This window comes from Pelobates fuscus, chromosome 7 (assembly GCF_036172605.1).
Source record: "Pelobates fuscus isolate aPelFus1 chromosome 7, aPelFus1.pri, whole genome shotgun sequence".
In the NCBI taxonomy this organism is placed as follows: Eukaryota; Metazoa; Chordata; class Amphibia; order Anura; family Pelobatidae; genus Pelobates; species Pelobates fuscus.
The window spans coordinates 143,931,626-143,952,593 of record NC_086323.1 but is presented as its reverse complement, the minus strand read 5'-3'; the positions used below and the strand labels follow the sequence as shown (position 1 = coordinate 143,952,593).

The 20,968-nt window shown below is 40.6% G+C and overlaps 1 protein-coding gene across 1 annotated transcript in view; it reads left to right on the top strand.

The window, feature by feature from the left end:
- Positions 1 to 20,968, top strand: part of LOC134568288 (SRSF protein kinase 3-like) — a 72,244-nt gene that overhangs the window by 49,384 nt on the left and 1,892 nt on the right. Inside the window, exons 5-11 of the mRNA XM_063426747.1 lie at positions 1,605 to 1,686; positions 7,419 to 7,531; positions 9,362 to 9,530; positions 10,772 to 10,866; positions 15,033 to 15,140; positions 17,420 to 17,489; positions 20,437 to 20,529. Coding sequence (XP_063282817.1) covers positions 1,605 to 1,686; positions 7,419 to 7,531; positions 9,362 to 9,530; positions 10,772 to 10,866; positions 15,033 to 15,140; positions 17,420 to 17,489; positions 20,437 to 20,529 — 730 coding nt within the window. The remainder of the gene's footprint in view (positions 1 to 1,604; positions 1,687 to 7,418; positions 7,532 to 9,361; positions 9,531 to 10,771; positions 10,867 to 15,032; positions 15,141 to 17,419; positions 17,490 to 20,436; positions 20,530 to 20,968) is intronic.

Sequence of the window (20,968 nt, the reverse complement as noted above, 5' to 3'; positions counted from 1 at the left end):
GTTTAGTAAATTAACCCTGTCAGTCATAATAATCAATTTAATAAACAACTTAAATAGAGGTGGTCCTCATTTTACAACCTACCTGTTTTACGACAGTTCACATTTACGACCAGCACTCTAGCGTGGGGTTAAGTGCGAGCCGTCGTGGGGATTAGAGGGATTCCCTGCTCTGGTGCGTTCGTCTATGTTCGGGGAAATTTCCCCGAACATAGACAAGCGCGCCAGAGCAGGGAATCCCTTAACTCCTCACTTACTGACCAATTCGTTCTACGACCGGGTCATAAAAACTGAACCCTGTCGGTAAGTGAGGAGTACCTGTAAAGAACTTCAGGGATGTGTAGAACTAATAATGTACATAAGTAGGACGTTCCTTGCTGCTACATAGTCCTTAGGGAATAGATTGTGATGATGGCAAAGTGAAGCTTTTGGTCCTTAAAGAGACACTATAATCACCAAAACATCTTTAGCTTAATAGAGCAGTTTTGGTGTATATAACATGCCCTTGCAGTCTCACTATTTGCCATTGAGGGGTTAAATCACTTTTGTTTCTGTTTATGCAGCCCTAACCGCACCTTCCCTGGCTGTGACAACCTGCATGAAAACAAAAAAGTTACATGCACAGCCTTTCCTAAGCACTTCCTGTAAAGAGTCATCTAATGTTTACACCTTTACCTTTGTCATTTACAATGTCTGTCTTTAAAATGTCAAAAGTGATTTAACTCCTAAATGGCAGATAATTGAGCAGTAAGACTTCAGGTGCATGATCAATACGCCAAAACTGCTTCATTAAGCTAAAGTTGTTTTGGTGACTATAGTGTCCCTTTAAGGCATTTGATTATTTTGTAAGCTATGCTATTAAAAAGTGCTCTTATTGGCTGCTAGAAAAGCATGCTGGTTGTCCATTCAAGTCATAATTTGTGTAAAGGAACTCTCCTAACACCATAACCACTACAGCTAGCTGGTGTCCACGTGGAACTGCTCCATGCCTCTTCTCAGCTCTCAGGAGAGCCACTAGCTTCTGCTTAGCAGCTTTTGCTAGTTCTTCTGAACTAAGTCCTGTAATGCAGGGCTGTCTCAATGGCTGAGAGTGACAGCTTATCTCTCCCAGACAATGTGCTGAGCCCTCCACCAAGACATGGAGCAGCGCCGTTCTAAAATGGTTTGACTACTTACATGGGGGGAGCAATCCTGGCACCATAATCACTACAGTGTGTTGTAGTGTTTATGGTGCTTGTAGAGTTTATTTATTGATCATATGATAGCAACATTTTTAACCCAAAATTTGGTCTCAATGTATTGGGTATGCATTGGATGGAAAAAGTACATAATATTAATCTAGATCCCAGAAAACCACATGCAATAACTTACTTATAGTAGCATCAGTGCAAAGCAGATCCCTTTCACAATTCTGGTAGAGTCCAATGAGGGTATTTTTGATTATTGTTTAGTATTTAGTTATTAAATTTTTATTAATTAAAGGGGTAACCATGTTAATTTAAAAGTAATTATTAATGGGGATGTAATTTATTTAATCTATTGTGTATATGTGCATGGCCATGTGTTATGTATTTGTCTGAATGTGTTTTTTTTATTTTTCTGGCAAGGTAAATGGAGCTCGCAAGAAAGAATCAGATGGCGAAAATATAATACAATTTTTGGACGATTTCAAATTGATTGGAGAAAACGGTCTTCATATCCATTTGGATGTAAAACAATGGGGTTCATTCACTAAACAGAGAATTTGTGAGCTGATGGCTGCTTTGCAAAGCTGAGGCCAAAATACACATACTTGGTTGGAATAGAGATGAGCTGGAGAAAGATGTCCGTTATTACCTACATTCTGCAATTCTGATGTCAGTTCTCTTCAATGCTCTGTTTATTGAATAAATCTATTTTAGTGGACAACTTTTTTAAAAATTTCTCGACTTAATATGTTACAAAGCACTTGTTTTCTATGTGCTGCAAAATTCCTACCAGAACGACATTAGTGAATGCCATGTTCAATATGAACAAAGACATTGAAGCTGGCATAGTGATCACAGGATAAACTGAGTGCTAAAGGAAGAATCTACTCCAATGGAATTTGCTGTTTATTGGGGTTTATCCGTTAAAATAGAAATTGTGCAGCTATTGTGGGACTTGCACGCATATTTCCCTAACATACAGAATGGGAATGTTGAATGTTTTTATAGAATGATTAGACTAGTGTAATTAATTGTCATAGGTTTAGTCCACGACTAGAACGAACGGCAAATGACTCTAAATAGTAGATACAGTGTGTGTCGTATGTAGTGAGATGCTTCACAAGGTTTGCAAAGCATTATGGGAGTTGTAGCTCTGCAATAGTTGGGGTCTACTTTATGAACACCCTTGTCTTAAACAGAGGATAAATCCTTGATATTGTAAGTTCAATTTAAGCAGAGTTCAGTTAACAGCAATTTCAGAGTCAAAGGTCAGGGCAGACAGCACTAAGACTGTAAAATCATAACGCTTGAATGTTTTTTGCATATCATCATGGGAGTTATTGTGGATTCTGTATTTTGACCACCAAATTCTAGACAATTTAAGTTTAATCCACGAAAAGCTCAATTAAAGTTAGAGTTAAAGGAAAGGTTCAGTGTAGTGTAAGTTGTAGGAATAGAAAATGAAAGATGGATATAGATATATGAAACACACTAATGGGGATGGTTGGCTTCTAAATAAGAGAGCCAGCCAACCTCATAGGAATTACCTCCTAAGTAAAGAATCAATATAAGGTAATAAACTTTATCACGAGAAGGAAAATATGTATATAAAAAACACTACCACGACGACTTCCGGTTGAACACTGAAGCGAACAGACGCACACTAAGAGAGCTCCGAGCCTTGAACAGGGAAAAAGTGTGAAATACCCCCTCCCTACAAACCCAATTGACAAGCAACCACCCCATGCACTAATGGGGAGAAAGGGGAAAAAATTGATACCTCACAAACCCACATCGGGACTTACGATCGGAGAGTTATGGAGGCAGACACGTGGAGCCTCTGACACAATCATGGCGGCTCAACACGGTGGGTGCTCCGATTTCTCTGAGGACTTGTCCGACGAGGAAGAGAGGGGACTATTACGGCTTCCTAACCCACTACAAACGGCACAGCGCTGCGACAAAGTGAAAGACACCGAGCCGATCACCATAGTGGTCCTGAAGACATTACTGGCGGACCTGAAGCACAGCTTCCACGAGGACATTACAGCACTCCGCGCAGATTTGAAAGGCCTGACAGGCCGCATCTCCAAACTGGAGAGCTCCTCACAATCCCAGGCCCAGGATGTTGCCACACTGCAACACACAGTACAAGCCCTGGAACAGCAAAACAGGCAATACGAACATCGCCTTGCGGCGCTGGAGGACGCCAGGCGGGCCTCCAACCTTAAAATCAGGGGAGTCCGGGAGGACGTAGCAGAGGCCGACCTACCTTCTCTAATGCAGCGCATGATACAAGAAATACTGCCTCGTAGTCAGCAGCCAACAATCACCCCGGAGAGGGTCTTCAGAGTCCCTAAATCAGCAAACGCTCCGACTACGGCATCAAGAGATGTCATCCTGACACTCCACAACAGCGGCCATAAGGTAGCGATCTTATCAGCCCTCCGAGGCAAGACCCCCTTCCGCCTTGATAACATGGACCTCACACTTTACTCGGACCTGTCCAACGGCACCCTGGCCTGGCGCAGGTCGCTACGGCCACTCACCTCGATTCTACGTACCCGCAAGGTTGACTGCCGCTGGCGGGCACCCAGGACATTGACGGTCCAACAAGGGTCAACCCTACACAGCATTCAGGACATCAAAGATGCCCCGGCCCTCCTCCGACTCCTGGACCTACCTCACGACTTGCTGCCTCCGACTGGAGAGACCACCAGGGACAATAACAGCTCCCCCAACTGCAGCCATACATGGGTCCCAGAACGGGTCACACCATTCATCCCCCAAAGCTCCACGCCAGACGCATACTCAGCAGTCACGACATAGAGACACAGAGACATTCACCTGTCTGGGCCCTAGACCCACTACACAGTATTGCAGGAGATTGCCAAGTTTCAAAGGGGTAGTTCTACTGCCACCCAGAAGGGACCCTTCGAGGCCTACAAGAGCCTGTGAACTTATCATTTTTACCTTGACACATATGACATGTGAATATGCCAGTTGTTTTTCTTGTTTTTTTTTCTTCTTTTTCTTTTTTCTTTTTGTTATGCTTCATGCTGATGTCCGATAATCTGACAGACATTAGGTCCTAAGCAACACCCTCTAGTTAATATATATGCTCGCTGTAGCACCTACAACCCTTTTATAGCACAGTCTTTATACGAGACAGCGGATAGAACCCCGCACTGCTTGTGCCGTCCTAGATTTAGCCATGTTGCTCAGTTATTGTGTTATCACGTTTATGCCTGCTTACTAGGACGTCACATATCGACCCAGCGGTAACTATCTGATGCCACCTAGTCGAGCACCCAGATGTTAATTTTCTAGCTAGACAGTATCTACGTTTTAAACTTGCGCCCCTCTAGCTTTCCAAACCACATGTATACACAGTTTTTCCTATATGCCCACACTGTTCAGCGTAATGCTAATACTTCACTCGCTCCTACTATAGGGGCGTAGCGAGAATGCCCGTGCACATGAGAGGCGTCACACATAACTGTAATAACCCCACTAAGCTACTGGACCCCGCAAAGCAACTGGGCTTCCAGGTTAAACCCCTCTATCGACCAGCCTCCTGGGCCTAACTGTCCAGCCAGGCTATGCACCGCTGCTGTTTCATTGCAACTAGCTAGCCATGCCTAATGTTATAACGGGATTTGCCCCTCTTGGCGACCGCCCCAGTTTCCCTAGGTTTTCGCCTGGTCTCGGACCTCGAGACTAGACCAACCATACCGTGACTCAAGGCTAAAATTAGTTCTCTGTACCCTCATGGATGTGGGGCCATACCCAAGAGCTTACATGTTTTGCTTTTCATGGCAATGCCACAACAATCTTATGCCCATCTGACATAAAAAGAGATCAGCGCAGTATCCAAGATATGACCCTGCCAACGTTCTGATGTGTATATTACTCGGAACTATGCATGTACTTTTATATACCACGCTATATTCCTCAATTGAAGGAACCACAAATATACCATTCACGGCCGCAGTACAGATAAACCCATATTGTTTTTGCTCAGTTACTTTGCATGCATACCTTCTTTAACTTATTAATATTAGCTTGAATAGAGTAAATGTAACGTTATCTGGCTCTCACAGGCCAGCCTTAGCCTGTATTGATCCGCTTACTCATTTTTAAACGCTAAAGGTACCCACCTCGGATCTAAACATGACAGTTCCTAGTGCCCACAGGCCAGTCTTGGGCTAAAGTGTTCTGCTAGTGTATCTTTAATGGTTGTAAAGCTACATCTTACCTATGTTATCTTTAACCAGACCCGTAAACTGGTGTATATATGACTAACATCTGACACAGCATAATAACTTATTACGTAAAAAGCAAAAACGATGTTATTATAGGTTATGTTTTTGACTTACCTGGGCAATGTACATCGTTACGATTTATGTCCTTACCTGGGAAAAATGGGTGCAAGATGACACACTGCAGCCTGGTACACTCTAGCCCTCTGCCGTATGTCCCACTCTACACTCTTACATATAGTACACAACGTACCTGGCACATAGCCTCGCTCCCACTGAACCATTATGGGCAATAACATAATATTTGTTGGTACAACATCCCATCTCACAGCACATTAGGCCATTCTAAGTTAGTATTATATAAGCAAAGTTTACCCATGTTAATCTTCTAATTGTACTTAAAATATGTTATCTCCTCTACGCAAGCTATTTTAGCTGAATATTACCCTGTTGGAACAAATGTGTAGATAAGCATGCTAAATATATAAAATGGTGCGAATCCTCACGCCGCTGATTACTCTATGTGATCCCTGTGATACGCTGTTGTGGCGTTTGTTAATATGTCTGTAACCCCCCGCACACCAAAAATAAAGAATATAAAAAAAAAAAGAAACACTACCACAAAAAGAAATAATAATAATAAGTGTAAATGTGTGACAAAAACGGTGATCAAACAAGGATAAAAGACTGCCAAAATAGTACCATAAATGTACACACTCTAGTCTAGATGTAGACTGCACAGGTAACAAATGTAGCAGCTCCGTACTAAATATTAAGGCCGATATGCTACAAAAGTAACAGGCCAGTCTAAGTATCAAGGATATGTATTACAAAGAGTAACCTGTGTGTATATCTCAATTATTAGTACTGAGCCGCTGCATTTGTTACCTGTGCAGTCTACATCTAGAGTGTGTACATTTATGGTACTATTTTGGCAGTCGTTTATCCTTGTTTGATCACTGTTTTTGTCACACATTTACACTTATTATTATTATTTCTTTTTGTGGTAGTGTTTTTTATATACATATTTTCCTTCTCGTAATAAAGTTTATTACCTTATATTGATTCTTTACTTAGTAGGTAATTCCTATGAGGCTGGCTCTCTTATTTAGAAGCCAACCATCCCCATTAGTGTGTTTCATATATCAGTATTTTAGGGTTATGCTCTTTATTACCTCTATAACACTTCTCTATCCCTTAGGCTAGGTTTATCCTACCTTTGGGCTATTTTCTCAAAGATGGATATAGTATAAGCTCTAGGAATAAATGTAGAATTAAAAATGCAATCTAAGTTCTAGATATAAAATAAAAGGAGTGGATATATCTTCTGGGGATTGACAATGAAGTATGGATATAGTGGAAGTACTAGGGATATCTAATGAAGTATGGATATAACGTAAGTCCTAGGGATATAGAATTAAGTATGGATATAGTGTTAGTTCTATTGATATAGAACAAAGTATGAGTATAGTGTAAGTTCTATTGATATGGAACAAAGTATGAATATACTGATAGAAAAAAGTATTGATGTAATCTGAAATGTAGGGATGAAAATGGAGTATGGATATAGTGCAAGATCTATAGATACAGTATAAAGTATGTATACATTTTAAGTTCTGTTGATATCTAATAAAGTATGTGTATTGTGTAAGCTCTAGGAATTTTGAAATGAAGTATGTGCATTGTGTAAGCTCTAGGAATATGGAATGAACTATGTGCATTGTGTAAGCTCTAGAAATATAGAATGAAGGGATATAGTGTATTCTCTAGGAATATATCATGAAGTACGGTTATAGTTTAAGTTCTAGGAATAAAAAGGGACATAGAATATTGTCTGGACCATAGTCACAGGGGATGTGTGCAAACAGAGCATTGTAATGTAAGCAAAGGTCTTCATATGAATAATAAAAAAAAAATAGTTCTCTTGATGTAAAAATTAACCAATGTTGACGTTAGTAAATCCTTAACTCAGTTTTACATGTATGCTTGGTATTTGAACTTCTTGGGCCTTCACTATTACATCTGATGAAGAATTATGGTACAAATGGTCTTCCCATGACATGTGTGAAGAGGATTCTCCAACAGGTGAGAGCAAATCAGACATCTTGAACCTTAATTCATTTGTATTTTAAGTTATCATTGATGGGGAATGTGCATGTCTTCAAAGAAATTAAAGGGTATCTTGCTCTATCATTAAACAGTCTACCATTAAACAGTGTAAGTCTTTAGGTTATTTGTATAGCCTTGTATGAGCAGAGATTTTACATTTGCCCACCTGCAATATCTCAAACGATGCTTCTCAGATAATAGATATTGTTTAAGGTCGAGTGATCATTGATGAAGGTTGCACTGGCAAATTAACAGACACACTAGAACCACTGGTGAACACTCATAAAATTCATCTTGTTTTACACTCTTTTTCATCAGATAAATATGCATGCAAGAAAACCAGTGAAAACACCTCAAAACGTTTCAGTAACACTACATTGATAGGTGCCACTAGGAGGCAAAGCTTTGAACGATTGTCTAGTCCAGGTTTCCCCAAACTCCGGCCCTCCAGATGTTGCTGAACTACAACTCCCATGATTCTATGAATGAAATAGGGTGAGAATCATGGGAGTTGTAGTTCAGCAACATCTAAAGAGACGGAGTTTGGGGAAGCCTGGTCTAGTTGTTTTTGATAAAATGACAAAGATTTGAAACAGAATGAAACATTAATCATTACTTATTTGTGGAAACTATTATTATCTAGATTTGTGCAATTCAGCTGAATTTGGGCCAATCAGCTATTCGGCTGAATTCTTTAACTCCAAAACATATACCCAAAAAAAAAACAGTTAGCGCAAAAGCCGAACATTCTTTATTCTGAGTTCCGCCTATGAAAAAGAAAAAAAAAGAGATAACTGATGGGAAAAAAGATGGTTGATGGTTAAGAAGAAGTCACTAAATGTTGATTTTGTTCAATAAAGGGAAAAAATAATATATTGTATTTTTCATAAATATATAAATATAGATTTATTTTTTTTACTACTCTTCCTCACTTTTCCCTCTATTGGTTACTTTTTCTTCATTTGATGTGTGAACTAAATGGTGAGAAAATGCACCTCTCTGTATACTGCAAAATATACTCATAATATTTATATTACGTATACATTTTTCACTACACTGGTTGACCCAATTTTGTGCCCTTTTTTTTTTTATCCTAATGTTTTCACAAAAAGTTTTTCATGAGCAACATTTGACAGACTCAAATCAGCAAATAAAATAGTCAGATGTCCAGAAAATTTCAATTTGGTGAAAAAGTATTCTGACGAACCATGCACAAGTGTACAAATATCCAAAAAAGTGTACAAATATACAAAAAGTTAGGATGCAAAGCAATACAATTTCAGAAACACTATAGGATAGAACTATATATTGGTATTATGGAAGTAATCATTATGTATACACAATCTCTTGATTATGTAACACACCACCACTTTATGAACTATCGTTCATGAATACTATGTCCCTTTTCCTTTCAGTATGAGATGGATTTATTACCCTCTCGATGCATCTTACTGTCTTCACATTAGCAGGTTGTTTAACTATAAATTTCCAGAAGCTCCTGTCTGCTTTGTTTTATTTTGATACCATCTGCTACAATTATTCTTCTTATAAAAAAAAACTTTCTTTCAATATCACTGCTCCTTATGGACATACTTCATCACACTGAGCATTGTAATAATATCTTTATACGTTATCTCTATATATGTGGATCTCTATATTAAATAGATGCCCCTTTTCATTTGTCAGAATTAGTCAAAGTTAAATATTAAATAGACCAAGAATTAAGTTTTGACAAAAAAAATGCACATTTGTCTCAGTTGCCTTATTTTAAAATTGTCCTAAATACTGAATATTTGGTCCCATCAGGTGCTAAAAGGTCTGAACTTTCTTCACAAGAAATGTCGTATTATTCACACAGACATAAAACCAGAGAACATATTAGTGTGTGTGAATACTGATAATCTACAGCAATACATGGAGGAGGCGGTTGTATGGAACCAAAACAGATTAGACAATATAGAAGGTCCAGCAACAGGTACAGTTATGTGAATTATCACCTAATGTAGAATTTTTTATCCAGGACAATCAGAGAAATGACAGTAGTGTGGTTGTCCAAATGTGCTTTTGGAACACATAGCACATGGCTATCCAATTCCAGCAGACATTGGCGCTCACTTCAATCATGGAGCCAGATAGGAAGTAGAGATAGAATCCACCCATGTTGGAATGTTCTACATATCTGGGGTGCCCACATTGTAGGTCCAGAGAAGTTTTAGTACTACAGCTTCCATGATACTTTGCCATTATTAAGGCTGCCAAAGTATCACGGTAGTTGTACTTAAGATGCTTTCTGTGGCATTGAATGTAATTGCAGTTAAAAATACAAAAGAAAAAAAATACTGTTAAACTGGCAGTCACAACTTAGGCTAGCGTCAAATGGGTATATTTAATTTCTATTATTAGGTCCTATATAATGTCAGGGTTATTTTACTTTGGTTGAATAAGCTTTGAGACCATTGATCATGTTGTAAGTTTAATATTGTGTATAGCAAGCCAGTTTAGAACAAATGACCCCTCTATGCTTCACACAATCACTATGTAGACTTCATATACTGTATTTATTTTTTACTGTAATGCATATTGTAACCTCACTAGTTGCCCTATAAAAATCCACTAGTTATCATAAAGAAAGACAATGAGCGAAGAAAATCATGCCAGACATGTAGCAGTATAAGCCAATGTTTACAGGCTTGTTGAATTAACTCATTGTCTCATTGTATCTTTTGTATAATCTGCATATTTATACTAGCCATGACACTAAATAAAAGAACAACTCGAATGCTAATAATAGATACATTTACTTTTAACATTACAGTGTTCCTTTTAGAATTTAGATTGCTGGGGTCACCCCTTCTTATGAAAAAGGGTTAACAAATAGCCATACAATCCAACTGTGATCCGTTGCTGAGAAATTCTTCTTGTTGCAGCCTCTCCTCCTATAACATCAATAATTCTGATTACCTGTATACAATTAACTGATTCTCAAATATTAGCAATGGGGGCATAGGTCACATGTACTAAATCCAATGATTCTCTGTGAGAAGCCTTAGTGGTGTTCAGCATCCTCATGCTCTGCATGAAGACCTTCAAAAATCAATGGTCTTAAGGATGAGGTTCCACTGTACACCATTAAAATGTAGTGGTTTTGGTGCTTAGAATGTTCCTTTAAGAGAAAAATGAAAAACTGAGTTAATATTATTGTCAATTCCATTTTAGGAGTCAGTGTGAACTTCCTCACTCACCTTTTTGAGACCGGGAATGCGGACATGCTGGGGGTTAAAATTGCTGACCTAGGCAGTGCCTGCTGGGTTGTAAGTATGTCCATAAAACTTGTATGTCCATAAAACGTGTAACAATTTCTGAATACAAAATATTCCAATATGATAGTTGCAAGAATTACATTTTAATGCAAAATATTAAAACAGTGTACACCAATAGGCACCATTCAGGGAAACATAATAATAGTTTATTAATATTATACACGTTTATTAATATTCAATGATTACAACTAATTTAGAATGTATCACAAATAATGCAAATAATAATGAAAATGTACACAAGAATTAGATCATTGAGAAAGAATAAAAATTGGTTTAGGACAGCTCCATTCAATGTCCGGTTTATTGCATTTGATGCTATACCTTACATCAAAGAAAGATGAGTCTGTGGTATGGTATTCTCCAAAAGCCTTTTGATGGTGAAACAGGATTAATTTTGGTATTAGAATTTGTATTATAACTGCATATGCATTTATTATTTGTTCTGTCCCCACTCAGTGTTCCCCTACAGAGCTTGGCAGAGAGCTAAACTCTATTCACAGACCACAACTCACTCACCAACTCAATGAGTGAAGTTACTAAGACAATGGAACAAATGACATGTAGCCCATGGATCAGCGCAGCTAAGAGGAATAGGCCTTGACAGAGCCAGGAGGTAGGCATAGCAGCCACAGGAAGTTAGTGACAGCTAGCACGCTGGTTAGGGCGGAGCCATAAGGGGAGTATTTACACCAGCCATTATATGAAGTGGCCATTTTAACTGAACCTAAGCTTACCTGTCAGTTGTCCCTCCCACCCTCCCTGTATTTGGTTAGGTTAGTTGATATCCCATTTTTTCACAGCGGCGGGGAATGGCCTGGTTAAATCGGAGGGTAGATGGAGGAGAAAGTGGGCATCCTGAGGTTTAGTGTGGATTGGGCAGTGTTGCACGTGGTTGGTAGGTTCGAGCCCGTCGGTGGCTCTGAACCTGGGGGTGTGGTAGTGTCTTGGTACACCCTACACTGGAACTGCTGGGTAGCGGTGTCTTGGTACACCCCTACAATCGATATGGTGGGTAGCGGTGTCTCGGTACACCCCTACAATTTAACCTGGTGGAAATGTGGTCATATTGGGCGGCCAGTTTCTGTATTAACATGTTATTTAGATTGTTATCTATTGTTATTATTGTAGGGTTATTGCTAGGGGTATGTTATGTATTTGGGGGGATGTTAACTTTAATAAGATTTGTTGGCAATGACCCCATTTGTTATTCCTTAATTATTTTATTAATAATTTAATAAAGCTGTGGACTAATTGTTTCCAACAGTATAACCTGTGTCCGTGTTTTAATGGGGGTTGGGGTAAGGTTAGCGCATATGCCGGCAAATCCGACTGTGCGCCTGTCATGCAAATGAATGATGCAGTATAATAACAGGTTGCTGAATTATTAATCACTGCATTCAGGTGACATAAAGAAGAGATGATACACCACATAATGATTGATACAACACAAAATGGAGGCTACAAAAACTAAGTAAGGCCTGAGGTAACATAGAAAGTGATCTAGTAGGGAAACGCTAAACTAACTATATTCAAACACAGAGGAATAAATGAGAGAATAGCATATAAACTGGAAGGTTAAGAATAATTACAGACAATCCTATCTAGGAGCTAATACATATGAAGACAGGTAACAATGGTTTCTGCAAAGGTGAGAGGTGACAGTTGCTATGGAGAATAGAACCATAAGCAAAGAAGTACAGTCTCAGGAAAGCACCACTAGGTGTTTCCAAAAATGGCTTAAAGGAACACTATAGTCACCAAAACAACTTTAGCTTAGTGAAACACAGTGTTTGTGTATAGGTTTTGCCTCTGAGGTTTTACTGCCATTTAGGAGTAAAATCACTTTTGTTTCTGTTTATGCAGCTCTTGCCACACCTCCCCTGGCTGTGACTCACACAGCCTACGTGAAAACAAAATGGTTTCACATTCACTCAGATGTAACCTTAACATATTTTCCCCTGCTCTGTAAATTGAACTTTAAAGGGACAATATAGTCACCAGAACAACTAAAGCTTAATGTAGTTGTTCTGGTGAGCATAATAGCTCCCTTCAGGCAGGGCCGGTGCTAGGATTTTTGACTACACAGGCGAAGATGCATTTTGACGCCCCACCCCACGCCTCTCCCCAAAAAATAAACAATGCATCTTCACCTCTGTGTCTCGTAGCCCCCTTTTGAATTTCTTAGCCCCCATTAGTGTTGCATATCCAACCTCTTCAATGTCTTACCCCTTTGGCCTCTTTGTGCCCTTTAGTGTGTCTCCTACAACCCCTCTTATGTATTTCTTACTTCCCCGCCAGCCCATTTCTGTCTCTTTCTTCCCCTCAGCCCCTATCTATCTCTCTTTTTTTCCCACATAGACATGGATACAGGCAAAAATACATACATGCACAAATACACAAACATACAGACACACAACCATACAAGCACACAGACATAATTATTCAGGCACACAGTCACAAAGATATACAGACACACAGTCATAAAAGGCACACAATCAAACAAACACAGTCATACAATCTACACATACAGGTACATTGTCGTGCAAACACAGACATACATTCATACAGACACAGGCACACACAGAAATACAGACACAGACATAAAGAAACAGAGAGGCATATAGAGACATACATACACAATGATACAGACAGACATACACACACACACACTGACAGACAGACATATACACACACACACTGAGACATATACACACACACACACTGACACAGATATACACACACACTGACAGACATATACACACACACACTGACAGACAGACATATACACACAAACACTGACAGACATACACACACACAAACACAGACAGACACACACACTGACAGACATATACACACACACACACACTGACGGACAGACACACATACACACTGACAGACACACTGACAGACAGACAGACACACAGACAGACAGACACACTGACAGACAGACACACTGACAGACAGACACACTGACAGACAGACACACACTGACAGACAGACACACACTGACAGACAGACACACACAGACAGACAGACACACACAGACAGACACACACACAGACAGACACACACACAGACAGACACACACACTGACAGACATACACACTGACAGACATGCACACTGACAGACATACACACACAGACAGACATACACACACACTGACAGACAGACATACACACATTGACAGACAGACATACACACACTAACAGACAGACACACACACACTGACAGACATACACACACACACTGACAGACATACACACACACTGACAGACATACACACACACTGACAGACATACACACACACTGACAGACATACACACACTGACAGACATACACACACTGACAGACATACACACACTGACAGACATACACACACACTGACAGACATATACACACACACACAGACAGACAGACATATACACACACACACTGACAGACAGACATACACACACACTGACAGACAGACATACAGACATACACACACACACTGACAGACAGGTTCAGGAGGGTGGCTTACCTGGGATCCAAAGTGCTGCCTGAGGTAGTTGGGAGTTGGAGGAGCTGGTCCTGCCCAGCCCCCCTCATCTCTGCCTCCTCTCTGCTCTCTTCTTGGGGGGGACTTCCTCCCATGCTGAAGTGAGGGGCCGGCGGTAGCTCTGCCCCTGCTGGGCGCCAGCCGCGCTGTGTGCTACAGAGGGAGCAGGGATATGACGTGTTCATATCCCCGCCCCCTCCACACAGTCCGCGACACTGCCGGCTTGCGCTCGGTCACGCTACAAGAAGTGACCGGCAGGAGAGGGGAGCTGTGCGCTTCCCAACCTCCTGCTGGTCACCCGGACTTTTGCGCCCCCCGGGCCGGTGCGCCCTAAGGCGGCCGCCTGAGCCGCCTTATGGACGCGCCGGCCCTGCCTTCAGGCATTTTCATGTAAACACTGCCTTTTCAGAGAAAAGGCAGTGATTACATTGCCCCTAGGGACACCTCCAAGTGGCCACTCGTCAGATGGCCACTGGAGGGGCTTCCTGGCTCAGGGCTGCACAGTAAGCACCCTGCCGTTCAGCATCCCCACGCTTTGCATGGAGACGCTGAATTTTCCTCATAGAGATGCATTGACATGTGACATTTGTGTCTGAATATGATTTTTGTTTATTGCAGTATAAGCCGTTTTCTGAGGAGATCCAAACCCAGCAATACAGGGCACTGGAGGTTCTGTTGGGAACAGGATATAGTACCCCTGCAGATATATGGAGCACAGCGTGCATGGTATGATATCACTTTTTATTAATGTATACGATTATATTTGGTATATAATTGAACTATTGTTTGTGCATGTATGCATATTGACTTGAGCCACTTGTTTCTCTCCCAGGAAGTATATATGCATATTGACCCAGGCATTGTAAATGTTACCCATGTAATATGTTTTGCATATTGACTCAGGAATTTCATTTTTCACCATATAGTATGTATACATCCAGACATATTATTTCTCATCAAGTTCTGTGGCTTTTGCCTGATACAGGCATTTTATGTCTTGCTCAGATATATGCATAGATATCGACTTGGCATATTATTTTCCCCTATGTAATATGTTTTCCTATTGACATGGGCATATTATTTTTCATCTCCATAATATGCATATTTGTTGACCTGGGTATTTTTTATGAAATTCAGATGGTATAGTGTGTATTATTTTTGCCCCATATTTAATGTATGCATATTTATTTGGGCTTTTGTTTTATAACCCAAGTAATGTGTATTCTATTGACTTGGACATTTTATTTGTATCCACTAACAGGCCTATTCACTAAATTGAGATTTGCTGTGAATTTAAAGTAAATTTAAATTCAGGGCCAAAATAACTGAAATTGAAGCATGGCTGATTTACATAATTTTTCCAGATGAGCTATTTTGACCTTTAATTTAAAATTCACTATGAATTCACTTTAATATCTCAACAATTCTCACCTAAGTGATTAACCCTGTTACTATATATGAATATTTTGTTACTTATATATGAATATTAGCCTACACATTTTATCTTTCATGTCTTCGTACTAAAATAGGTGATAATGATTGCATATCGACCTAGTTACTTCTATTTCTTACACACTGGTTTAATCTAAACTGTGAAAGGGAAATTCAAAACGCCAAACTTAAAGCAGCACTGTCACCCCCTTCCCCTTGCAAACTGAGTATTTCATAAAGATAGAAACTTTATGAAATACTCATACTGACTGTGTTGGATTTTCACTGAAATTCCAATCTAGTTAAAAGACATACTGAGACAAAGTAGGGACTATTTTGTCTCAGTATTTTTCCTACGCTTGACACTTCTTTTCACTCTTGTCTGTGGAGGATCCCACAGTCTTGCGGGATCCTCCATATACCTTAATGCTCTACTCTCACGCATACTGCAGAGGTGTCGGATCCTGGCAGTTCCCACGAGGAACGACTCAGGTAAGTTAAACTCACCTTTCCATGTCCCCACTGGCCACTGGACCACCAGCTGCGACGTCACTGCTGGGGACTTTTCAAAGTCCCGAGACAGTGACCGTTCCGCTTCAAATTTTAGATAGGTAAGCTAGAAGATTCTCAGCTATAGAAAAATAGCCAGTTATGCGTCTAATTTGGCTACTATGGCCTTAAATTTTAAAGTCACTACCAATTCACTATAAATTCTCACTTTAGTAAATAACCCTAATAGTGTTGTTTTATTTATCTGGCTATGTTATATTTCGTTATTTATCATGTGTGCATATTGACCCAAGCATTCTAATTCTTACCCAGCTAGTATGTATGCCTATCTATAACACCGGCATTTTAATTTCCCCCCCAGGTTTTAGATATGCCTAGATATAAACCAGACTTTTTTTTCTCACCCAGATAGTGGATGTGCCCATTGATCCAGGCATTTTATTTGTAATTCAGGTAGTGATGATTTTAGATATATTTATACCAAAGTCAGAAAAGATGCCAAAAGTTCACAATTTCTGCTGAAGCAAAGGCAGTGGGTGCAGTGTCTCAGTATTTTGTCAAACATGATTACATTTCAAGGTTAACTCCACCTCTAGTGGAGACGCTAGAGTTGCTTCAGAGTCCCTAACCAAGTTTTACTCTATTACAAAACGCTGGATGTCTTTGCATTTGATTTGCTGTGATTCAGTGCTTTCCTATAGGGAAGTTTTAATGCGTGCCCGTTGCTCACCGCACTTGTTCTACCATCACTGTGACATCACATGAAACCTAGCCAGCACAGAGGGAGCCTTGTCACAGTTAAGAGGCAAGTTAAAAAGGGGTTTTAACCCATTAATAGGCCAATGGGGGGCCTATAAAGTTAGGGACAGGTTGGTATTCCTAACATTATACTATTCGTTTAATTTTCAGTGTTTTGTGATTAAACCCTTATGAATTCTGTTCTTTTTTTGTAGTGAGAATGTATCACTTGTTTTCTGAATATACAGCTACTATCACAGAGATAGGATGGCTTGCAGACTTAAAGAGGAATTTGTTTATTTAATTACTGTTTTTTGTTGCCACAGGCATTTGAAATGGCTACCTCATCCTATCTGTTTGAGCCACATGCTGGTGATACATTCTCAAGAAATGATGGTATGATGAAAATCCCATTAATCTTAGCATATGTTGTTTGTAAGGTAGATTGACTGGGCACATGACTTAGTAAGAGATGCTTTATAAGGCTACAGGTATAACACTTAAAGGACCACTAGAGTACCAGGAAAACAAACTCGCTTTCTTGGCACGATAGGGTTATTAGGTTCCCCCCCCCCACCCGCTCGGCTGAAGGGGTTAAAACCCCTTTAGCCACTTACCTTTCTCCAACACCGGGCTCTCTCGGCGCTGGTGATTCCTTCCTCCTCCTGCCGACATCAGCGCCGAATGCGCATGCGCAGTAAGAGCCACGCACTCATTCAAACCACCCATAGAAAAACATTACTCAATGCTTTCCTATGGACGTCAGTGCTCTCTCAGTGTGATTTTCACAGTGAGAATCGCGGAAGCAGCCTCTAGTGGCTGTTAGGGAGACAGCCACTAGAGACTGGATTAATAAACTGCTATGTTTTCAGCTGCAGGGTTAAAACTAGAGGGACCTGGCACCCAGGCCACTTCATTGACCTGAAGTGATATGAGTGCCTATAGTGGTCCTTTAATGCCAGACTCATTTTGCCAATGAATGTGAGAGGAAGAGTGTGGTAAATCTCTGGGTGTTTAAACTGAAATCTGTTGAGACCATAATTAAGTCCATGTTTGAATTTACCAATTGGTACAACCAGAGTGATTGAGGGCCAACCTGCTATTGCATAACAGGGTTCCACTTTTAGCATTGTTCCTTTCGATTATAACATTTATTGTGTTTATGTATGTCAGATTGTGTGTGTGTGTGTTTTAGAGTGTGCATGAGTCAGTGTATGTGTGTATGTCAGAATGTACATTAGTGTGTGCATCTGTGTGTGTGTGTGTGTGTGTGTGTATGCCAGGGTGTGCATCTGTGTGTATATCTGTGTGTCAGGGTGTGTGCATGTGTCAGTGTGTGCATATTCCAGTAGATGTATCTATGTGTTGGTGTTTGTATGTATGTGTAGGTATGTGTCAGTTTGTATATGAATTTATGTGTATGTGGCAGCGTGTTTATATTGTGTTAATGTGTGTGCATGTATGTATGTATGTATGTATGTATGTATGTATGTATGTGGCAGTGTATTTGCATACATCCAAGCAATCATAAACGAACGCATCATAGCACTCTCACACACATTACCCTCACACACACATTACCCTCACACACACATTACCCTCACACACACATTACCCTCACACACACATTACCCTCACACACACATCACCCTCACACACACATCACCCTCACACACACATCACCCTCACACACACATCACCCTCACACACACATCACCCTCACACACACATCACCCTCACACACACATCACCCTCACACACACATCACCCTCACACACACATCACCCTCACACACACATCACCCTCACACACACATCACCCTCACACACACATCACCCTCACACACACATCACCCTCACACACTGCACCCCTCACATACACACTGCACCCCTCACATACACACTGCACCCCTCACATACACACTGCACCCCTCACATACACACTGCACCCCTCACATACACACTGCACCCCTCACATACACACTGCACCCCTCACATACACACTGCACCCTTCACACACACACACTGCACCCTTTACACACACACACTGCACCCCTCTCACACACCCACTGCACCCTTCACTCACACACACTGTACCTCTCACACATACACACAGAACCCCCTAACACACTGCACCACTAACACACACATTACCCTCACACACACATCACCATCTCACACACATCACCATCTCACACACATCACCATCTCACACACATCACCATCTCACACACATACACACTGCACCCCACACACATACTGCAACCCTCTCACACACCCACTGCACCCTTCACTCACACACACTGTACCTCTCACACATACACACAGAACCCTCTAACACACTGCACCACTCACTTACACACACACACACACACACACACAAATTCCTCCTAAACATATACACATATATATTTACATACTACAGCACTCCTAAACACATTACATTCCAGACACACACTAGATCCCTTACCCAACTCTGGATCATCTACACACACTAGATCCCTTTATACACTCTGAATCCGCTATATACACACACACTCACTAGATCCCCTATACACATTCTGGGTCCTTCAAACACACACTAAACCGACCCCTACATAAACACACACACACACACACACTGCACCACCTACACACACACTACATTCCTGACATACACACTCTGGATCCCCTATACACACACTAGATTCCTTGTAAGCAAACACATACTTCATTCCCCAAACACACACTCTCTAGAACCCCTACAAACACTACATCACCTATACACACACACAAACACACTAAAGCCTGTATGCACACACTTGCTACATCCCCTATACACACACTCTCTACAGCCCCTAGCCACACATGCATTACATTACACCACAAACACAACACAACTAAAACCTACCTTATTACACAATACCACACCACAATCAGCTCACTCTACACACACACAATCCCACAAGCAGGCTCCAAACACATGCACAATACTCTTTCCTGGCCCTTTTGTCTCCTGGTATCCCATTTATAGAGACACCAGAGACAAGTTGCAAGGAAACAGCACAAGCATGTTATTAAATTTGCTTGCACTGTGCAAAACAAATACATGGCCATTTTCTCATGCTAGAGCTCTTCAGCAGAGCTCTGCGCATAGTCTGCCCTGGAAGAGCATTGCATCAACATGCACACTTTGAGAGAGGCGTGCTTGTCATTGGTGAAGACAAAACACATCCCCTCTGCCCCACCTCCTTCTTAGTGGGCTTCTGTGATTAAAAAATGCCGGGCCAAATTATTTCCCAGTCCGGCCCTGACTTCTTCTCATAAAATACTACCCTAGCTAACTATTTTCTCTCTCACTGTAGATCATATTGCTTGTATAATTGAACTTCTTGGTCGTATCCCACCAAAAATTGCATTATCTGGAAACAATTCAACAACTTTTTTCAACAAGCAAGGTAATAGTAAGAAATCTCTCAAGTTTACGTAAATAATACCGCAAGAGAACTTAATGCAGAATGGTCTCTAGTGAGATTTATGCACTGTTAGCAATGGGTTGTTGTGTTATTTGATTTAAAAAGTCTCATCAATTTAATTTTTTATTGATATGGCCTGTCTGCCTCTCAAGGCAAATTCATCACAACAGAGTGTTGGAAGATGCACGCATGTGGTACCATTGAAGAATTGCCCATCTGACATTTCACTGTAGATGCCAAACGCATCATGAAGTGGAGAAGTTACCCTATACACAGAAAAGCCGTGCATCTAAGTGTGTTTTTTTAACTTACCTCCGCAGCATTATTGGCCCCAGTAAACACTTCATTAAAGCTAACTGAGATGAGGGAACAAGGAATTGTCAGTTCCAGCTAGTTGTCAGTTATCCTTTGATATTTGCTA